Genomic DNA, 17880 nt, shown 5'->3' with positions numbered 1-17880 from the left:
CTCTAGGTCCAGATCTTGTTTTACATACACAGAATTAGGAAACGTGTTTCAGGGAGACAGGTCTTGCATCCTCCCTAAGCTCTGCTTCGGACTGGTTTTAGTCAGTCAATGGATTTCCAGCCAAGTCCACTGGAGTAGTCTAGAAAATCAGATGTCGAGACTGCTGAAAGTGATAACTTCTCCTGAAATCAACAAGTGGATGGAGCACTCCCCCAAGAATGGACAGATCTTTGTGCAGGGCAGCTCCAGGGGGGATGCAACCTAGGACACTTTGATGAAGGACCAGACTGCCAGGTCGTGGCCAGATAACCCAGTAACCATTCTGCTGGAGCCAGGTGTGCAGGATTTCCGGGGCCAAAAAGGAATGCAAGAAGGAGACTTCTCTAACCTAGGGTTATTCTGTTGGCATGAGAGAAAACTCTGTTCATTTATTCTAAGGACATTTTCTCTCTTGTGTGGTTTGGTGAAAAATGCATACATAGTCCAGGGAGAAGGAGCTGTAGCTCCAGTTCCCCATACCTCCAGCTGAGCCTTGCTGCTTCCCAGCTGCTGAGGTTGCTGACCCACTTGTTACACCCACTTGTGCATGTTTTGATCCAGAAGCCCTGCCTGCCTGGCCAGCTGCAGCAAGGATGGTGTTACCAGATACCCTAGTCTTTATAGCACCTCACCTGCCCCCCATCCTCCACCCCAAGGGAGCAGACCCCTTAACCCGTTTCTTCCCACTTCACCCATGGGTGTTTGTGTCACTAGATCGCTGTTGTTGTCATAGCCCATCCTGTTGGGCATCTCTGGCCATGGGGGAGGGCTGGGCAGCTCTGGGTGCCAGGAGGGTTGGCCTCTGCATGTACCACTGTTCCCTATAGAGTGAGTGGGAGGAAAGGAATGAGGAAGACAAGATTATATTCAGGTTTTCCAGAGGTGGCAGCCTCTCTCTGTTCACTCAGCAGGATGTAGGAAACTGGGCTAGACAGACGAGTACCTGTTCTGGCTTTCCCCAAGACAAGGCAGCTTGAATGTCAGTGAAGCTGTACCCAAACAAGGCAGCTGGCACAGACAGGTGTGACAGCATCCACTGCTTTCTGTCAGATTGTCTTTCTGATTAAAAAAGATCCTGGTTTCTGGGCAGGGAAAGGAGGGGAGGAAGAACCATAGGGCAAGACTTCCATTCTGCTTTCTTTTTTTTCTCCATTCAGTAATATTGCATCAGCAATAAAATAAAAATACTATGTAGAGAAGGACCCATCCAGAGCTCAATCACAAAATATCAGGCCACATTCAGCTCTCAGCTTCAGGACATCAAGTGTGAGAGCCCTGCAGCTTTTCGGCTGCTTAACCTCTCACGAGTAGCTAATACTACCTAACAGAGGAGTGAAAAGTTTGGAATTGTAAAATACTCTTTCGATCCTGGTAGTAATTACCTCTTAGCACTGTTAGCACTTTGCCAACTCAAAGAGAACTAATCCCCTTTCTGTCATAGCAAAGAAAAAAAATGTAATAGCTGTGAGAACTGTGGAGCTTATTTTCAAATAGATGCCTCAGCATTTTGATATTTTCTATGGGATTAACTAGTAACACAGGGAGGCTAATACATATGCAGAGTTTTCATCTGCTTCTGTGACAACTTGCCGGGGGCAGATTGAGCTGTGTCATGAGAAATGGTGTCGTTTCTCGGCATCCCCCCCCCCCCCCCGCCCTTCCCTGTCAGCTGAAGCAAAAAGACTTGTTAGTAACATAGAAACAATTTGCTACTTATCATCAGTTCAGGGGAAGTTTCTCCTAGCTCCCCACCTCATATTTCTGCTTCTCTTATGTTTCTCTTTTTCTTACCAAAACAGAAAGGGCTGCTGTTTTGTAAGCACAGAAGCCACATAATAAAAGATGTAAAAGTGTTGCAGTAACAGAATCTTTGCTGACATAAAATAGATACCAAAGCTCTTTCTGTACTGATCTGTTACACTTTTCCCCCTTCAGCACAATTGCTTCTAGTTCAAAACAAGATTATTTGCTCTGCTGAACGTACAGTCCCAGCTCCTCCTGGTGCCTTTTGCCATGCTTTGGTGGTCTTCTGAGGCTGGCTCTGCGAGCGTCTGGTGCTGATGGGCACAGGCAGGGATGGCTGTGGAATACTAATGCTGGGGCTGGCTCCCACAAGACTCCACTTTTGGAAAATGCTTTAGCCATTCAGTGTCCGTGCACGATGCTGAGCAACGGGAGGGAAGAAAAGGCATGCTCAGGGTTGGGGTTTTTTGCAAAGTGGAGCAAGAAGGCGACAGAAATGATGGTGCTTTTCTTCACACTGTTGTGCCCAGGCTTCTCTCAGAGTTACAGTCATTTATATGCATAAATATCAATCCTGTCACTTGTTGCAGGCTTTGATAGCCTTTGTGTAACAAAGGAAATGGAGGGGGAAAACAGCTGAACATCTTCTATTCCAGTGTTAGAATATTAATTACTGCATAGCTATAGCAATTACTTTCTTTCTGGTTTTATTGGATCACTTTTCTCCACAATTTGTTTTCCTTCCTATCCTTCTGTCCCATGTAAAGAACTATGAGGGGACCTTCCCACACACCCACTTTGTCTTTCTCCCACACTGTGATTATCCACAGGGGATATCTCAAAGAATTACCAACCAGTAACTGTTGCCACAGCAAAGCCTCTTGGCGTATACTAACACAGATTATTTTTTTTTTTTCCCCTCAATATTTTTAGTCCATTAACCCTCTGACAAAATCACTCCACATTGCCCATTTCCTGCTGAGGTGTGAGAACTGTGCTGTAATTGCATTTTTTACTATTTGCTTATTTTTTCTAGATTTCCCCTAGGCAAAATACATGCTTGCTACTTGCTCTGCATACCATTTCTTTCTGCAGCTTGCCAGCCGAGGCTGATGGTATGTTTACCGGTTGTCTCTGGTGAGCTATGCAGTTGCATCTAGCTCTGTTCTGGGTCTTGCAGCCATTCTGTATTGAAAGACAACTAAAATACACTGGTTGTATAATACTGCTTTTCCATTAAAGCAATTGCTGAAGTATCACGGGAATGATATCCTGATGCCAGGAGGGAGGGGTTTGTACTGATTACCAATAGGAGGGGAAGCAGCCCTCTGTTTCAATCCCCCTGTTAAATGTGAGCTGCACAATGAAAAGCTTGGAAAGCCTTTCTAAGGCTTCACACATTTAGTCTTAGTATCCATGCCCAGAGTCTCAGACATAGAAGTAGTTTCAGAACACCACAAAGGAAGAACCATTTCAGCGAAGATAAACAGATTACCTGGGTGATTTATTAAACTGTCTCGGATCTCTGTTCACACGTGCCTTTCTTGACTTGCAACTTCAGCAAAACAGAAGTGGCAATTACTCCCCTGCCCTCCAACCAGCCATTGCTCTGTTTCTGACCTATTAAAGAGGTTGGTGGACAATGACAGATAGAGTCCCTATGAACATTCCAAGGCTAACTAGAGATTTCTATTTTTCCTTGAGAAAGTGTGATTCTTTGTGCTTTCTGCTTTTACCAGTATTCCCTAATCTTATAAAAACTTTGAAGCAGTAGTATTATAGTCTTGATGGTCTGAAGATATAAACAGTGCAGGGTTTGTAGGGATAAGTAATAACTTTTCCTGAAGGCTTGTCTGTTTTTTTTCCCAACTGTATCAGTTGGTCTAATAAAATATATTACCTCTCTCTACAAACTTTACCTTACTTATTAAAACAGTTGCCTCCAGGACACAGAACACTCTTAACTGGGTGGAAAACTCTAACATCAAGGTGATAGAGTGGAGTTCAGTGGTGTGATTTCCATGCCCTGAGCCAGCTGGCGCAAATTAAAACAAGGTGGGATGAACACTGTCCACTGTGATCATTCTGCACATCATTAGTGTCCCTTTCACCCCCACTCTACATCAGTTTTTTTGTCTTTCCTACCTCTCAGCTATATGGGGCTGTATCTTTTCTAACACAGAAATGCACATCGGGTAACATATTTTGGATGCTGCCTCAGTAGAAACAGCAGCTCAATGTGGTACGCTCAATGGAAATTCTTTGTCTTCTCATTATTTTCTTGGTTGCTGTATCTCTCTACATCATTTCTAATTTACTGCGGGTGATCTTGAGAGAGATTAAAAGAAAACCCGGTGTGAATGAGTAGGCTGTTTCCCCTGTAAGTATCACATGAATGTTGGCAAAAGTCAAATAAATTGGGTTACAAATCTTAAAGGATATTTTTCTTCTTCTACTCTCAGGTGAACTTTCTGTGGAGGACGTACAAGACCCGTTCCTTGTTAGTGTACATATTATCACAGACCCAGGTGAATCCAAGACTCTTCAGCAAGCCATTGATAAGCTTCTAGCCTGGATCCACCCAGACCTCCAGCTGTTTCGAGTCTCAGAAAGACGAGTGCCCAAGAAGCGCAGGAAGCCGGGGAAGGCTGGCATCTCTCAGCCAGCCCTCGCCATCATTCTGTTCCTGCAGGAGGAATATGGAGAAGAACCCATCTTGCAGCTCCACGAAACCTTTCAGCGGCCACCTTGGCATTACCACCACACAGAGAGAGTGCATGGGAAGTTCCTCCCTTACATGCCATGCAGCCAGGACTTCTACACTTTGGCTCCAGGGACTCCTCTGTGGGCCATTCGCCCGGTGCACTACGGGAAAGAAATCATCCGCTTCACTATATACTGCAGGAGTGAAAACTTTGTCGACATTATGAAATTGTATGAGTTAATTCTGAAAAGACCTGTGTGTCAGAAAAAAGTGGATTTCTGTGTTTTTCCTATCTATTCTAACATGGAAATAGACATTCAGTTCTCTTTAAAAAAACTTCCCAAGGGCCAGGTGCCAATGCCGACCGAGTCAGCGGTGCTGGAGTTCAGAGTAAAAGATGTGGGGCAGCTCGTGCCTCTCTTGCCCAACCCTTGCAGCCCCATCAGTGAAGGCAGGTGGCAGACTGAAGACCACGATGGTAATAGGATCCTTTTGCAGGTAAATTCTGTACGCAGGAAAACAGAAGGATATTTATTGGTTTTGTGCAGGAAAGCTTAAGCTGCCATGGCAGCCAGAAAATGAGGTTCTCTTTTGCTCTGTCCTTGATGAAAGAGCCAGGACAGCACTGCTGAAGAAAGAACTTGAAACCTCTTGCTGTGTGTGTAACCAGTCAGGAAGGCAGTGAATGATACTATCCAGATATCAGTCAACCTCAGTTTATGCAAAGAGTGATGTGAGATGAGGTAGCTGTTTGAGAGAATGAGGAGAGAAAGAATTATGAGCTCAAGTGGAGAAATGATGGCAGATGGCTGTAGTTTTATAAGAAATACAGGCACAGAACTAACACGGGTTTATAAAATAGCTCTCAGGTATGATATTTTTATGGAAGGCAAGCAGAATTCCTGATGGTATCATTATTTCCTAGCATCACAAGGTGACAAACTGCATCTCTCTTTTGCGCAGTGATTATCAGCATGATAGAGGTGGCAAAGGGAAAGAAATGCACACTGAAGAGCAACCAAAGAGATTCGTACCCAGAGACCCGTTTTGAACTAATCACCTGTGCTTGTAACCAAGTCTTGAAAGAGAATTTATTTGTTAGGACATCTGCAGGCAACATACCTGGGCAAAGCATCAGCATGCTCTCCTTCACTACACCACATCCAAGGGAGATAAAGGGGATAAGATGCATTAAGCTTTAAATAGCTCCCTGTCCTGCAGAGGGGGTATCTGAGGCAATCCAGAACCAGGTCAATGAGCATTCCTGCACTGCAGAGGTCTTTATTGCTGCTTAGCCTTTGGATCGAGGAGCACTGACCCTCACCTTTGGAAATCTATTGTTCCAGGTTTGAATTAGGCTATTTTTTTCAGAGTTAATTGCATTCATGAAACTTGCTGAACTGTCTGGACTTGTTTCTGTGGAAGTGGTGTTGTGGGTGCCATCCTTCCACCGCGTGGGCCTCTCAGTGTTCAGAGTGAGCTTTGTTCTGCCCCCTGCAGCACAGTGCCTCTGGGTTTGTAGCTCCTGGGAAAGAAAATCCAGGTATATGGAGCATCTGTGCTCTGGTGGGTCATGTCCAGGTGGTGGTGAAACCTTTTAATGCCTGCTGGCAGATACTGCCCATGGAGACACCCCATGTCACAGCACACATGTAGGGTTCAGGAGGCAATTCAACTTCCCTGCCTGTCTGCCGAGACAGTTGCAAATTTATCACAGTTGCTGCTTGCGCAGTAGGCACGTCTGTGTTAGCCTGAGTTAACTTACAGACTTAAGCTTATGAGAACCATCATTGGAACTTTTACACAGCAACCACACTCACTCACATCCTCTTTTCCCTCTTCTTTTACAGGAGGTTTCTCTTATGTGATATACTTTTGATTTATGGGTTCTTGCACTGTTTTTTCAGAAATAACAGGTGGCAGGCAGTAAACAGGTAAAGTGAGACTTTCCAAAGAGCAGGCTGAGGTTAACCCTGCAAGGAAAATCAGGATAAGATTTTAGCCATATGCACCAAAAGAGAAGAGTGAAAACCTGCTGAGTGTGGCCTCCCAGGACTGTTAATATCTGTTTTTAGTGAGGATGATGATGCTGAACAAAAGGGCAAAATGGTAAATGGGAATGAAGTTACAGACATTGAAATTATCACATTGGAAATGTGGTAAAGCAAAAGAAGTTTAATATATGCAAAATAGGGAGGAAAACAGAGACTTGGGATCTATGTTATATGATTGTAAAGTCATGAAGACAGAAGTGCTGGTATACAGGTTTAAGCAAGTGAGTACAATCAGAAGTAGAGCTCTGTAACTAAACCGGAGGGAAAATGTCCTGTTTGTACTCTGAAGACTATAAGCCACCAGTTCAACATGGCCATGAGGACACAAGTATAATTTTCAGTGTGTACTGGAGTTAGTATCCCCTGAGGGGCATGGGAAGTGCTTGTGCCATTGAGCAAGGTCCCATGGTGCTCACCTGTGTTCAGCCCTGGCCTCCAGAAAGGTGACTCTGGGCAGGAACAGGTAGAGGGAAACTCTCCCACCCCATGAAGAGGAATGGAGAGGCTATCTTACAAATGGAAACTGGAAGAGTAGGCTCACCTGAGCGTGGCCAGAGTAAGTCTGAAGAGAGCTCTGACTCTGCTTGGAAAACATCCCAGAAGGTGAATGGTGGGAATGGGAAAAGTCTGTTTCACTAAATGACTCTTCTGGCACAGGAACAGAAAACTGTCAATAAATAGATTTAAGTTGGCAGTTGTCCATATTGATGGCCAACTACGTAACAGCCACCCAGCAGGTGCAAACAGGTTAATATCCTAATTGAAGACAAGCTGGTCAGGGTAGAGATTGTATGATGGAGCATGGGTTATGGGAAACACTGGATTTGGTGATCCATGGATTCCTTATGTTCTTTTAACTCATTCTGAGTTTGAAGCAAATTATAGTATCTGCCTTTTAAAGTAACAGGGCTACCTTTTGACTTCTCATTGAGTGCTGCTATTAACAATATTATCAATCACAGAATAACAGAATTTTCATGGTTGGAAAGGATCTCGGAAATCACCGAGTTCAACCATCAGCACAAAAAAAATTCCTAAAAAACTAATAAACAAACAAAACCAAATAAATACAAACAACCACCCACATTCCACAAAAAAACACTCACGAAAAAAACCTTACAATCTCAGCCACTAGAGCATGCTTTGAAGTTCCACAACTACACATTTCTTGAATACCTCCAGGGATGGTGACTCTATCACCTCCCTGGGCAGGCTGTTCCAGTGCCTGACCACTCTTTCAGTGTAGAAATTCTTCCTAATATCTAATCTAAAACTCCCCTGCCACAACTTCAGGCTGTTTCCTCTGGTCCTGTAATTAGTGACTTGGGAGAGGAGGCCAACACAACCTCCTTTCAGGCAGTTGTAGAGGACAGTGAGGTCTCACCTCAGCCTTCTCTTCTCCAGACTAAACATCACCAGTTCCCTCAGCTGTCCCTCGTATGGCTTGTTCTCTAGACCTTTCACCAGCTGGGTAGCTCTTCACTGGACACACTCCAGCACCTCAATGTCCTTCTTGTAGTGAGAGGCCCAGACCTGAACACACTACTTGGGGTAGTAGTGCTGAGTGCTGAGTGCTGAGTACTCACCAGTGCTGAGTACAGGGGCATGATCACTTCCCTGCTCCTGCTGGCCACACTATTCCTGATGCAGGCCTGGATGCTGTTGGCCTTCTTGGCCACCTGGGCACACAGCTGGTTCATGTTGCTGTTAACTAGCACCCCCAGGTCCTTTTCTGCTGGGGAGCTTTCCAGCCACTCTTCCTCAAGCCTGTAGCATTGCCTGGAGTTGTTATGACTGAAATGCAGGACCTGGCACTTGACCTTGTTGAACCTCGTACAACTGGCCTTGGCCCATAGATCCATCCTGTCCAGGTCCCTCTGCAGAGCCTTGCTACCCTCTAGCAGATCGACACTCCCACCCTGTTTGGTATCATCTGCAAACTTACTCAGGTTGCACTCAATCCCCTCATCCAGATCATTGATAAAAATACTGAACAAGACTGGCCCCAAAACTAAGTCCTGAGGGACACCACTGGTGACTGGCTGCCAACTAGATGTGACGCTGTTTACCACAACTCTCTGGGCCTGACCATCCAGACAGCTTTTTACCTAGTGAAGAGTATACTTGTCTGTGCCATTATTCGCCAGCTCCTCCAGGAGAGTGCTATGGGACACAGTGCAAAAGGCCTTACCAAAGTCCAGGTAGACAATGTCCACAACCTTCCCCTCATCCAAAAGGCAGGTCACATGGTCATAGAAAGAGATAAGGTTGATCAAGCAAGATCTCCCTTTCATAAACCCATGCTGGCTGGCCCTGATCCCCTTACTGCCCTGTACCTGCCCTGTGAGGTCACTCAAGATGAGCCTCTCTCTGATCTTTCCCAGTACTGAGGTCAGACTGACAGGCCTGTAGTTCCCTGGATCCTCTTTCCTGTAGATAAGTGTCACATTAGCCAGCCTCCAGTCATCTGGGACTTCCCCTGTTGACCAGGATTGTTGATAAATGATGGAGAGAGGCTCAGTGAGCTCCCCCACCAGCTCCCTCAGTATACAGCACTGGTAATAACTTCTGCTTCTTCCCACTTCTGTGAACCAAAACAATGACTTCCTAGTATTTTTCAGCCTGTACATCAATTGATACTTAGTAAGCATCAGAATATTTTAATTTACTTCATATTGATAATGTACCTCTTTACAGACTAAAATTACCAACTTTATCCAAAATGGTAGATTGACATACGCGGTAATACCAGGCACTGTTTAATGTTTGAAGTTTGAATATCACTTCATGATTAGACTAAGATGTGACCTCTGTGTTTCTCCTGGTGTGCGTACAGGAACTTGGGTACTTGCCAGACAGACTGATCCATGTTCTTAACCCATTTTGCAAATGCAATTGGATAGTCAGTGCTAGAGAAAATAAAGTTATTCACAGGCCAGAAATGTCTGTTCAATACCACAGAAACTAGTCCTTCATTTGCAAGGAAGCCCTTCCAAATCACTTTGTTACAACAGCTTTTCCACAGTGGCAAGTTAGCTCCAAGGGTGCAGCTATATGAGCTGAAGATGAGCCAGCAGCGTGCTCAGGTGGCCAAGAAAGCCAATGGCATCCTGGCCTGTATTAGAAACAGTGTGACCAGCAGAAGTAGAGGTGATTGTCCCCCTGTACTCACCACTGGTGAGGCCACTCTTGGAGTATTGTGTCCAGTTTGGGGCACCTCAATTCAAGGGAGATATCGAGGTGCTGGAGCGAGGACAGAGGAGCGCAACAAAGCTGGTGAAGGGCCTGGAGAATCAATCTTATGAAGAATGCTTGAAGGGGCTGGGAATGTTTAGTTTGAAAAAGAGGAGCCTGAGGGGAAACCTCATCAGGCTCTAGAACTACCTGAAAGGACATTGTAGAGAGGTTGGTGCTGGTCTCTTCTCACAGGTAATTAGCGACAGAACAAGAGGGAATGGCTTCAAGCTGCAACAGGGCATGTTTAGACTGGACATTAGGAAAAATTTATTCACAGAGAGAGTGGTTAGACCCTGGAATAGGCTGCCCAGGGAGGTGGTTGAGTCACCATTTCTGGGTGTGTTTAAGGGTTATTTGGATGTGATGTTGGTGGATACAGTTTAGGGGAGAACTTTGCAGAGTAAGGATGATGGTTGGACTCAGTGACCCGAGGGTCTTTTCCAACCTGAATAATTCTATGATTCTATGATTCTATGTATCAAGCAAAGCAAAGTGTAAGCTTCAGTTGGCTTTAGCAGAAGAGCATGCTTAAGAGCATGTTTACCTCCTATGGGAGGACACCCATGCTTCTTTACCAGCGCTAAGTCCAGAAGGAAGAACTCTGGAGAACTCTTGTCAGAGCAGTGGGAAGAATATGTAAATTAAGTAGCTAAGAATATAACATTTACTGGTATACTGAATATACTGCCAGTTTTATAGGTCTTGCTAAATGCCTGTGTGCCTCTAGGCACAATCCCTGCAGACAGCTGAAGAGCTAATGCACTTGTATTGTTGGCAGTGCAACATGGTAGTGAGATCTGACATTGTAAGACTCTTATGCCAATTATTGTGCTAATAACCCTGTTTATGGGGTGGCTATTTTCAGCCTCACTTCTATAGCATCTCTGAAATAATAGTACAAATGTTATCAGATCACAGCTTTTAGTTAGAGGGATTTTTTTAGACTCTTTGCTGTGGTAATCAGCCAATGTTCTTACCTATAGTGGGAAACTGTAATCTTGAGTTTGGAAGTGGAATAATCTATTTTGGAAAACATAATTTATTACCTGAAGTTTCAGTTCTCAGTACAGATTGCCTGTGGACCCAACCATTACGTTTTATTAACCTGCTGCTGTGCTACCTGCAGGCTAATGCTCTGCTACCCTCTCCATCACTTGGTGTACAAAATGACTGCTCTGAATCTATGGCCAAGCATTACTCATCGCCTCATGGTTTCATGAGGTCAGCTGCAGTCATTTATGTACAAGATCAGTATGTTACTGTTGAATATGTCCTTGAAGTTGCCAGGAGTCAATTTTGAGTTGCAGATATCTGCCAGCTGCATGCATAAAGGCATTCTGTGTGAGGCTGAAGATGGGAAGCAGCGTGGAGGTTACATGCCTACACAGACATCAGCAAATATGTTATACAGAGAAAAAGGATTGAACCCTTATAGCTTTAAACATCTTTTTTAATTCAGTGTAGTACATACAGGTGTCTGTGAGGCTCACTAACTCATCTCTTCATCCCCTTTTATTTGGGGCCATGAGAACAGAAGTACCTTTATTTCCCTCAGTTTATTTGAAACATGTACCTATCTGCATGGAAAGTATGGTTGTAGTCAAACCCCACTCTCAGGATTACTCAATGTAGAAATCAGAGGGAGTTTTCCATTAAGCACAACTGACCCAATATGTTTTCAGCTTAGAGGAGGGAGCAGAGACGGTGCTTTCTGCCAGAATGCTGGAGACTGGCTGTAGCTCAAGTGAAGAGCTGAGACAAGAGGACTCAGGAAATGCAGAAAATACCCTGTCCTAGATAAATGGGCAGCAGGGATGGTGTTACTGAGCTGCTGAGGTCAAAGTAGTTACAAGATCCGAGGTTATGGTAACGCTTTACCTTTTCCTTTTCCAGCCCTGCTGAGACTAAGGGAAACATTTTACTCCCCTCTGCAGCATGAGAAATGGTTTGCCTCTCAAGCTTATCTTGGCCAAGGAGAGGCAAATGGAGGCTCAGGGTGGACTTCTGATTCTGTTGAGAGGTTCAGGACACAGATCAGTGTGGTCACAGTTGCATTTGCTTCAGCTGACCCACCAATTCCTACAAGACCTCATCTGGTTCTGCATTTCCTCACTCCAACACACAGCAGCATTCCTTCTTCCTTCCTCAGTTTCCAGTTTGGGTGCCTTGATGGTTATCAAAATTCATATGATCTTGATAAAACAGGTAAATAGCCTAGGAGCATTAGTCAACCTGCTGACATTCCAGGGGCCTTGGGCTTTATGGCATCTCTCTTTTAAATCCCTACCTGAAGCATACAGCAATTTAGTCCCCTGAAACTGAAATGCTTTCACCTGCCTAAAGTGTCAGCAGGCTCAGTAAAGAAGTGTCTTAATGATTTGTAAAATGATGAAGGCAAGGACAGACTGGATGGTATCATGTACCCCTGTAGTCTTAAATGCAGTTTAATAATCTCATCCATGTTACTCAAAGCATTACCAACTATGAACTCTGGGAAATAAAGGAAATAAAGTGCAGTCCCACTACCGCAGTCTTGAGTCACTGCAGTTAAGTATGAGTAGAAGACAGAAAAATGAGCACATCAACCAGAAGTGTAGAAGGGAGAAAGGAGAACAGAAAACAGGCAAAGAGGTAGTACTTTTGCAGAGAACAGTTTGGTCTGCAAGAAGGAAAATTGAGGTGAGAAAAGAGCTTTAAGCCTGCTTGAATTAATAGTGCAGACAGTGCACATCTGAACACTAAGAGGAAGAAAGGCCAGAAAAGCATCAAGGACAAGCAAGGATGTATAAAGGACATCTTTACAAAAAATACTTTTTGTATCTCTTGAAACTGATGAAAAGGAAAAACTTTTGGAGTAAAAATTGATGCAGTCAAGGGACATGCCTTAAGCTGATTCAATTAATCTGCAAGTCTAATACTGGCTGCCTGGTTTTAAAAGTCCGCCGCTCTGTTTCTCCTTCCCTTTTGGTGCCTAAGGTATTTAATTCTTCTTAGTGCTAATGATTGGATTTGGTGGGGGGGCACAGCTGAATCAGTCACTAACTGAAATAGGAAGTGATTTTTCAGTTGTTTTTTTCTTCTTTCCAAGGTGCTTTATCTTGTCTGTTATCTTTCATGGTATAGTAAGATCTCTGATGACTCTGTACACCCAGCAGAAACTATTGAGAGCAAATATATTTAGGATTAAAAGACAACTACCTGCTTTAATTTTACAAACACAGCACATGCCCCTTTTCAAATCTATTCCACTGAATTTTAAATTTAATTTCTGTTTTTTACTTTTTAATATTATGCCCTCTAAATAAACTTTGCCTTTGAAGTAAGACAGTGATACCAAGGGCTAATCTCTGCCACTTTTTCTCAAGTTGTTTCTGTTTTATTATTACTTCTGTATCAATCCCACTGGTTTTAATGCAATTAAACAAACACTATTGCACTCCTGTTGAGCAAGGCAGGCAAAATCTGGACTCATGATGTCAGTGCTGTGCTGGCTGTTTGGCTGGGTTCTGACCTCAGCAGAGCCCTGCTGGCAGTGCTTAATACAGATGATGCTTAATGAGATCACTATCTGCTTTCTTAAAAATCAGATAACTTAAAATAGACTACAGGAGCCCTCATGGATTTTTTTGTGTCCAAATTGAATGCATTTCTGCAAGGTTCACTTCAAATAGTTAATGGCATTCCCCAATATTCATCATTAAATTCTTCTGCGGCCTATTGTAATGCACAAAGACTCTAAATCCCTCCAGGCCTGCACAAAGATTTGTGTAGAGATTATAAAAGAGCAGCAGATTAGCGACAGATGAAAAAACCTGTTCTGCTAGAGAACTAATCTGTTCAGTCAATGGCCGTACTTGTTGTGCATCTTCATGGCAAGGTCTGACAGACCTCTCTCCCTGTATTTGGAATTTCCATCCAAATCAACGTGTCAGTTTGTATTGAGCCTTTGTCCTCTCAGATGGTTGACCCCCTTTCCAACATCTCTGCCGCACGTGTGCCTGATACAGGCAGCAAAGGCTGTACCAGACAGGGCTCTGTCAGGCTGCAGCTGAGTAACAGGCAACACAGAAAGCAAGCTGTAAGAAAGCTGAAGATAAGGTCTTAAAAAAAGAAAGGAATTCTGGAAAATTAAAACAGATGCCAAAGTTTCCAAAGACAAGGGAAGAACTGAGGAGGAGGAAGAAGCCTGTTCTGCTGCAAAGGGTAGCTGTATGTGCATCACGCTGTCATCAGGGTATGAAAATAGGCCTTGCTGTTTTCAGTGTCCCATGGCCCAAAGGGCAGAGGAAGATCAGTGTCTCCTGCTTGCTTGTCGTGGTTTCTCCTGAGAGCGTCACACGTGGAAATCCAGATTAAATTGTGTGGGACTGTCAGGCACTGTAAGGTTAAGATGAAGAGGAGCAGTCACATGAAGGCACAGGCTGCAGGCATGCTGTGCCAGGATGGTACAAGGGAGCACAGTCAGCAGCCTTGGCACAGGACTAGGAGCTAGTTTTGCCTGAGTTTTAATCCTGGCTAAATCATTGGATCCTCTCTGTGATCTCTGACAAGCTACAGAATGTAGATATAGAAAAGTCTTATTAGTCCACATAATCCAGTTCACTACAATATAGGATTAGCCTGTAATCTTTATTCTCTAGTGTTTCATAAAATGGAGCTTCTGACACTCCACCTGTGTACAGTTGTGCAGTCCGATATTCTCACAGCCAGGAAAGGTTTCACTTTTGTTGCTTTAAGATGAAAGTATTAAAAATATCCCATTATCTCCCTGTCTGCCCATATCATGAAGAGCACCAACAGAAAATAGATCTTCTAAATTGTAACACATCTGAACGAAAAACAATCAAAGTAAACAATTCTTCCTATAAACAGCTGTGTTAGTGTGTCTCTTGGTCTGCCCTGCAGGCTGTACTCAACCCCTTCTCCTCTCTCATCCACTGTTACCTCCTGCCAAGCCAAAAGATCCTGACCAGGAGCTGTGACCCAGCAGCAGGAACAGCAAATAATTTATATAAAATGGAACATGGGAAAGCTAAAAGAGCTAGGAAAAAAAACCTAAAATAACAAAACTTTAAAGCTAATATCTTACCCGAAGCAGATTTTTCTTGTTAGTGTAAATATTTTCCAACCAGGCCAGGTACCTGCAGTGGTTCAGCTGCATGGGGCATGTTGCCCTTTCCAGGTGCTCCCCCTTAGAAATGTGTTTCCTGTATCCTTTGAGTCTCTCCTTTTTATCTGCATTTTGGTTAGGAAGTTCCTACATGAGAGCCCCTGGGGTTTCTAGCAGGGGTGTTTCATCTCACCTCATCCATCTATCCTGGCATTGCCCTCCGCTCCACACCCTCGTAGGCAATGCCTTGGGTGAGCATCAGTTTGAGTACTGGTAATTTGGTTGCACCTCTAAGTCATTAAATTGCATACCTACAGTGGCAAAACTAACACAAGCTGATTCAAATTGGAGGGTTTGTAAATATTAAAGCTCAAAGCAGCTATTCTTGTGTCTGTGCTTTATGCGCACAATGCTTAAGACTTTACCTGTATTAATAGATTAAACATGCCCAGGAACATTCCCAGGCACTGAACTCCCTGATATGGAATGTCCCACGTGTGTGCTTGCAGGTCTGGCAGGATACAGCAGGTACCTGCAATTAGACAACTGAATCAGGTCTAGTAACTCTCACCTTAGAGACCAAACTAAATTACTCTTTCTTTAGAATGGGTTTTAAAAGTTATGTCAATAAACAAGAATAACAAATTACTGCCATCATTTAAATGGAGGAGACTTTCACTAGTGTGCAGAATATCTCCTCTATACACCAAAGCAAAACAAACACACAGGAGTTCTCTCAGCAGGATTTGGTTTGGCTCCAGATTGCAGCAACCTAAAACTGGTGTCTAAGTGCAGGTATTTTTGTGTAAACTACAGTCTATGTATTTACTGTAGTCAACGAGTGTGCATTCAGGACAGCCCAGGGACTGAGACAGCAACTCAGCTAACCAGACACAAGAATTTTTCTTTAAGGGAAACTAAATTGCTCTCCAGACTCCATTGATTTTATTAACTAGGCAGCTAAATCCTACATATGATATCTCTAGACTCTGTCTTGTATACATATAGACAGATGGTGAGGTCTGTGCAAGGTGAAGGCAGGGCTCTTGTGCTGCCCACAGAACTCTCCCCAGTGCAAGTGTCAGATCTGTTCCCAAAAGCCTTGTGCTTTCAGTGCAGTTTTGTCTGAGTTGTTACCAGTGTTTGCAGTCCCAAAGGCCTTCTTACATTTCACAAACAAGAAAAGTGCAATTGCTTGGATCCTTTGCTTCTTTGGATGCTTGGTCTGCCAATTTATCAACTAAGTCTACAAAACTACAGGAATATGGCATAAAAAGAAGCCATGGTCAGGTAATTCATGCTTTTCTCTCTGCGAGGTAGGAGAAGTCATTCTGGAGATACTTCTGTTGATTCACCAAGCATGGTACGTGAGTCCATGTGCTGTAACTGATGTCAGACTAATGCAGAGAAAAAAAGTAGTTCCTTTGGTTAATGCAAACAAAATATAATGAGGAGTGTTTTCTTGGCAAACCCATCAAAAGAATGCAGTGATTTGGTCGTGTATTTTCAGGATGTCATATTGTTATTGCTGGATTATCAAAAATGTCTCCAGTTAAGAAGCAGCTGATACTGTCTTCATGGACACAAGCTGTTCATCTTGCTGAGCAATTTTTTAAACCATTTAACTCATATATTGCTGAATGAAATACTGTCACGTGGAGAGTTCTAAAGGGATCTCTGGTTAATGATTTGTTGACAATTTGACTCATTTTATTTTACTCTTTTTTACTTGGTTTCTTATCAGTTAATGAAACTGCTCCACTACTGTAGTTAACGTCCACATTAATTCATTTAATTCTTTTTAGCATTAAGCAAAACAGCTTATTATATTACTCAGAAATAGTTTATGAATTAACATACCTAATTACAGATACACTGGTATATATATATTAGTCTACAATGCCTAAGTGAGCTCCTATGGTTTGCTTGACCTATAAAACACCTCTAGCAAAGCGGTCGCAATGAGTAAAACATTTGCAGATGTGAAAATATTTTTTTGCCTATAAAATCACTGCAATAAAATCCAGAAGATGGTTATGACAGATCTAGGTCACTAAGACAATGTGATGTGCACTAGCAAGATGTTAGAAGCAGCATTGTATAGAGTTGTTTTAGAGCCAGGGGATACAAAGGGCCTCCTTGGTTGCTGGGTCTCATGCCTTTCTGTCATGTCATATAGAATCATAGAATCATAGAATTATTAAGGTTGGAAGGGACCTTAAATATCATAAAGATTGCACAAAGCCTCTTCCAACCTGGCCTTAAAAACCTCCAGGGATGGGGCATCAACAACTTCCCTGGGCAACCCATTCCAGTTCCTCACCACCCTTATAGTGGCCAAGGTGGCCAGTGTGCCCAGGTGGCCCAGGTGGCCAAGAAGGCCAACACCATCCTAGCGTGCATCAGGAATGGTGTAACCAGCAGGACCAGGGAGGTGATCCTGCCCCTCTACTCGGCCTTAATGAGGCCACATCTCAAGCACTATGTGCAGCTTTGGACACTGCAGTATAGGAAGGACATGGAAGTGCTGGAGAGGGTGCAGAGAAGGGCAGCTAAGCTGATTAGGGGTCTGGAGAACAGGTCTTATGAGGAGAGGCTGAGGGAGCTGGGGCTGTTCAGCCTGGAGAAGAGGATGCTGAGGGGAGACCTCATTGCTCTCTACAGCTACCTGAGAGGAGGTTGTAGTGAGGTGGGTGTTGGCCTCTCCTCCCTAGTGACCAGTAATAGAACAAGACAAAATGGGGGTCAAGTTAAGCCAGGGAAGTTTCACATTGGATATTAGGTAAAATTTCTTCACAGAAAGAGTGATGAGGCATTGGAACAAGCTGCCCAGGGAGGTGGTGGAGGCACCATCCCTGGAGGTGTTCAAAAACCATGTAGATGTGGTGTTTCAGGAAATGGTTTAGTGGTTGTGGGTTGTAGGGCAGATGACTGGACTTTGTGATCTTGAAGGTCTTTTCCAACCTCAGTGTTTCTGTGATTCTATGTTTCAG

General features: G+C 43.7%; 1 protein-coding gene across 5 annotated transcripts in view; it reads left to right on the top strand.

The window, feature by feature from the left end:
• The window catches only part of FAM124A (family with sequence similarity 124 member A), a 73617-nt gene that overhangs the window by 25785 nt on the left and 29952 nt on the right, over nucleotides 1–17880 (top strand). For all 5 annotated transcript variants that reach the window (XM_051622678.1, XM_051622686.1, XM_051622657.1 and 2 more), the window contains exon 3: nucleotides 4245–4984. In XM_051622678.1, coding sequence (XP_051478638.1) covers nucleotides 4245–4984 — 740 coding nt within the window. The remainder of the gene's footprint in view (nucleotides 1–4244; nucleotides 4985–17880) is intronic.

This window comes from Apus apus, chromosome 1, assembly GCF_020740795.1.
Source record: "Apus apus isolate bApuApu2 chromosome 1, bApuApu2.pri.cur, whole genome shotgun sequence".
NCBI lineage: Eukaryota > Metazoa > Chordata > Aves > Apodiformes > Apodidae > Apus > Apus apus.
This window is presented reverse-complemented; position numbering and strand designations above follow the sequence as displayed.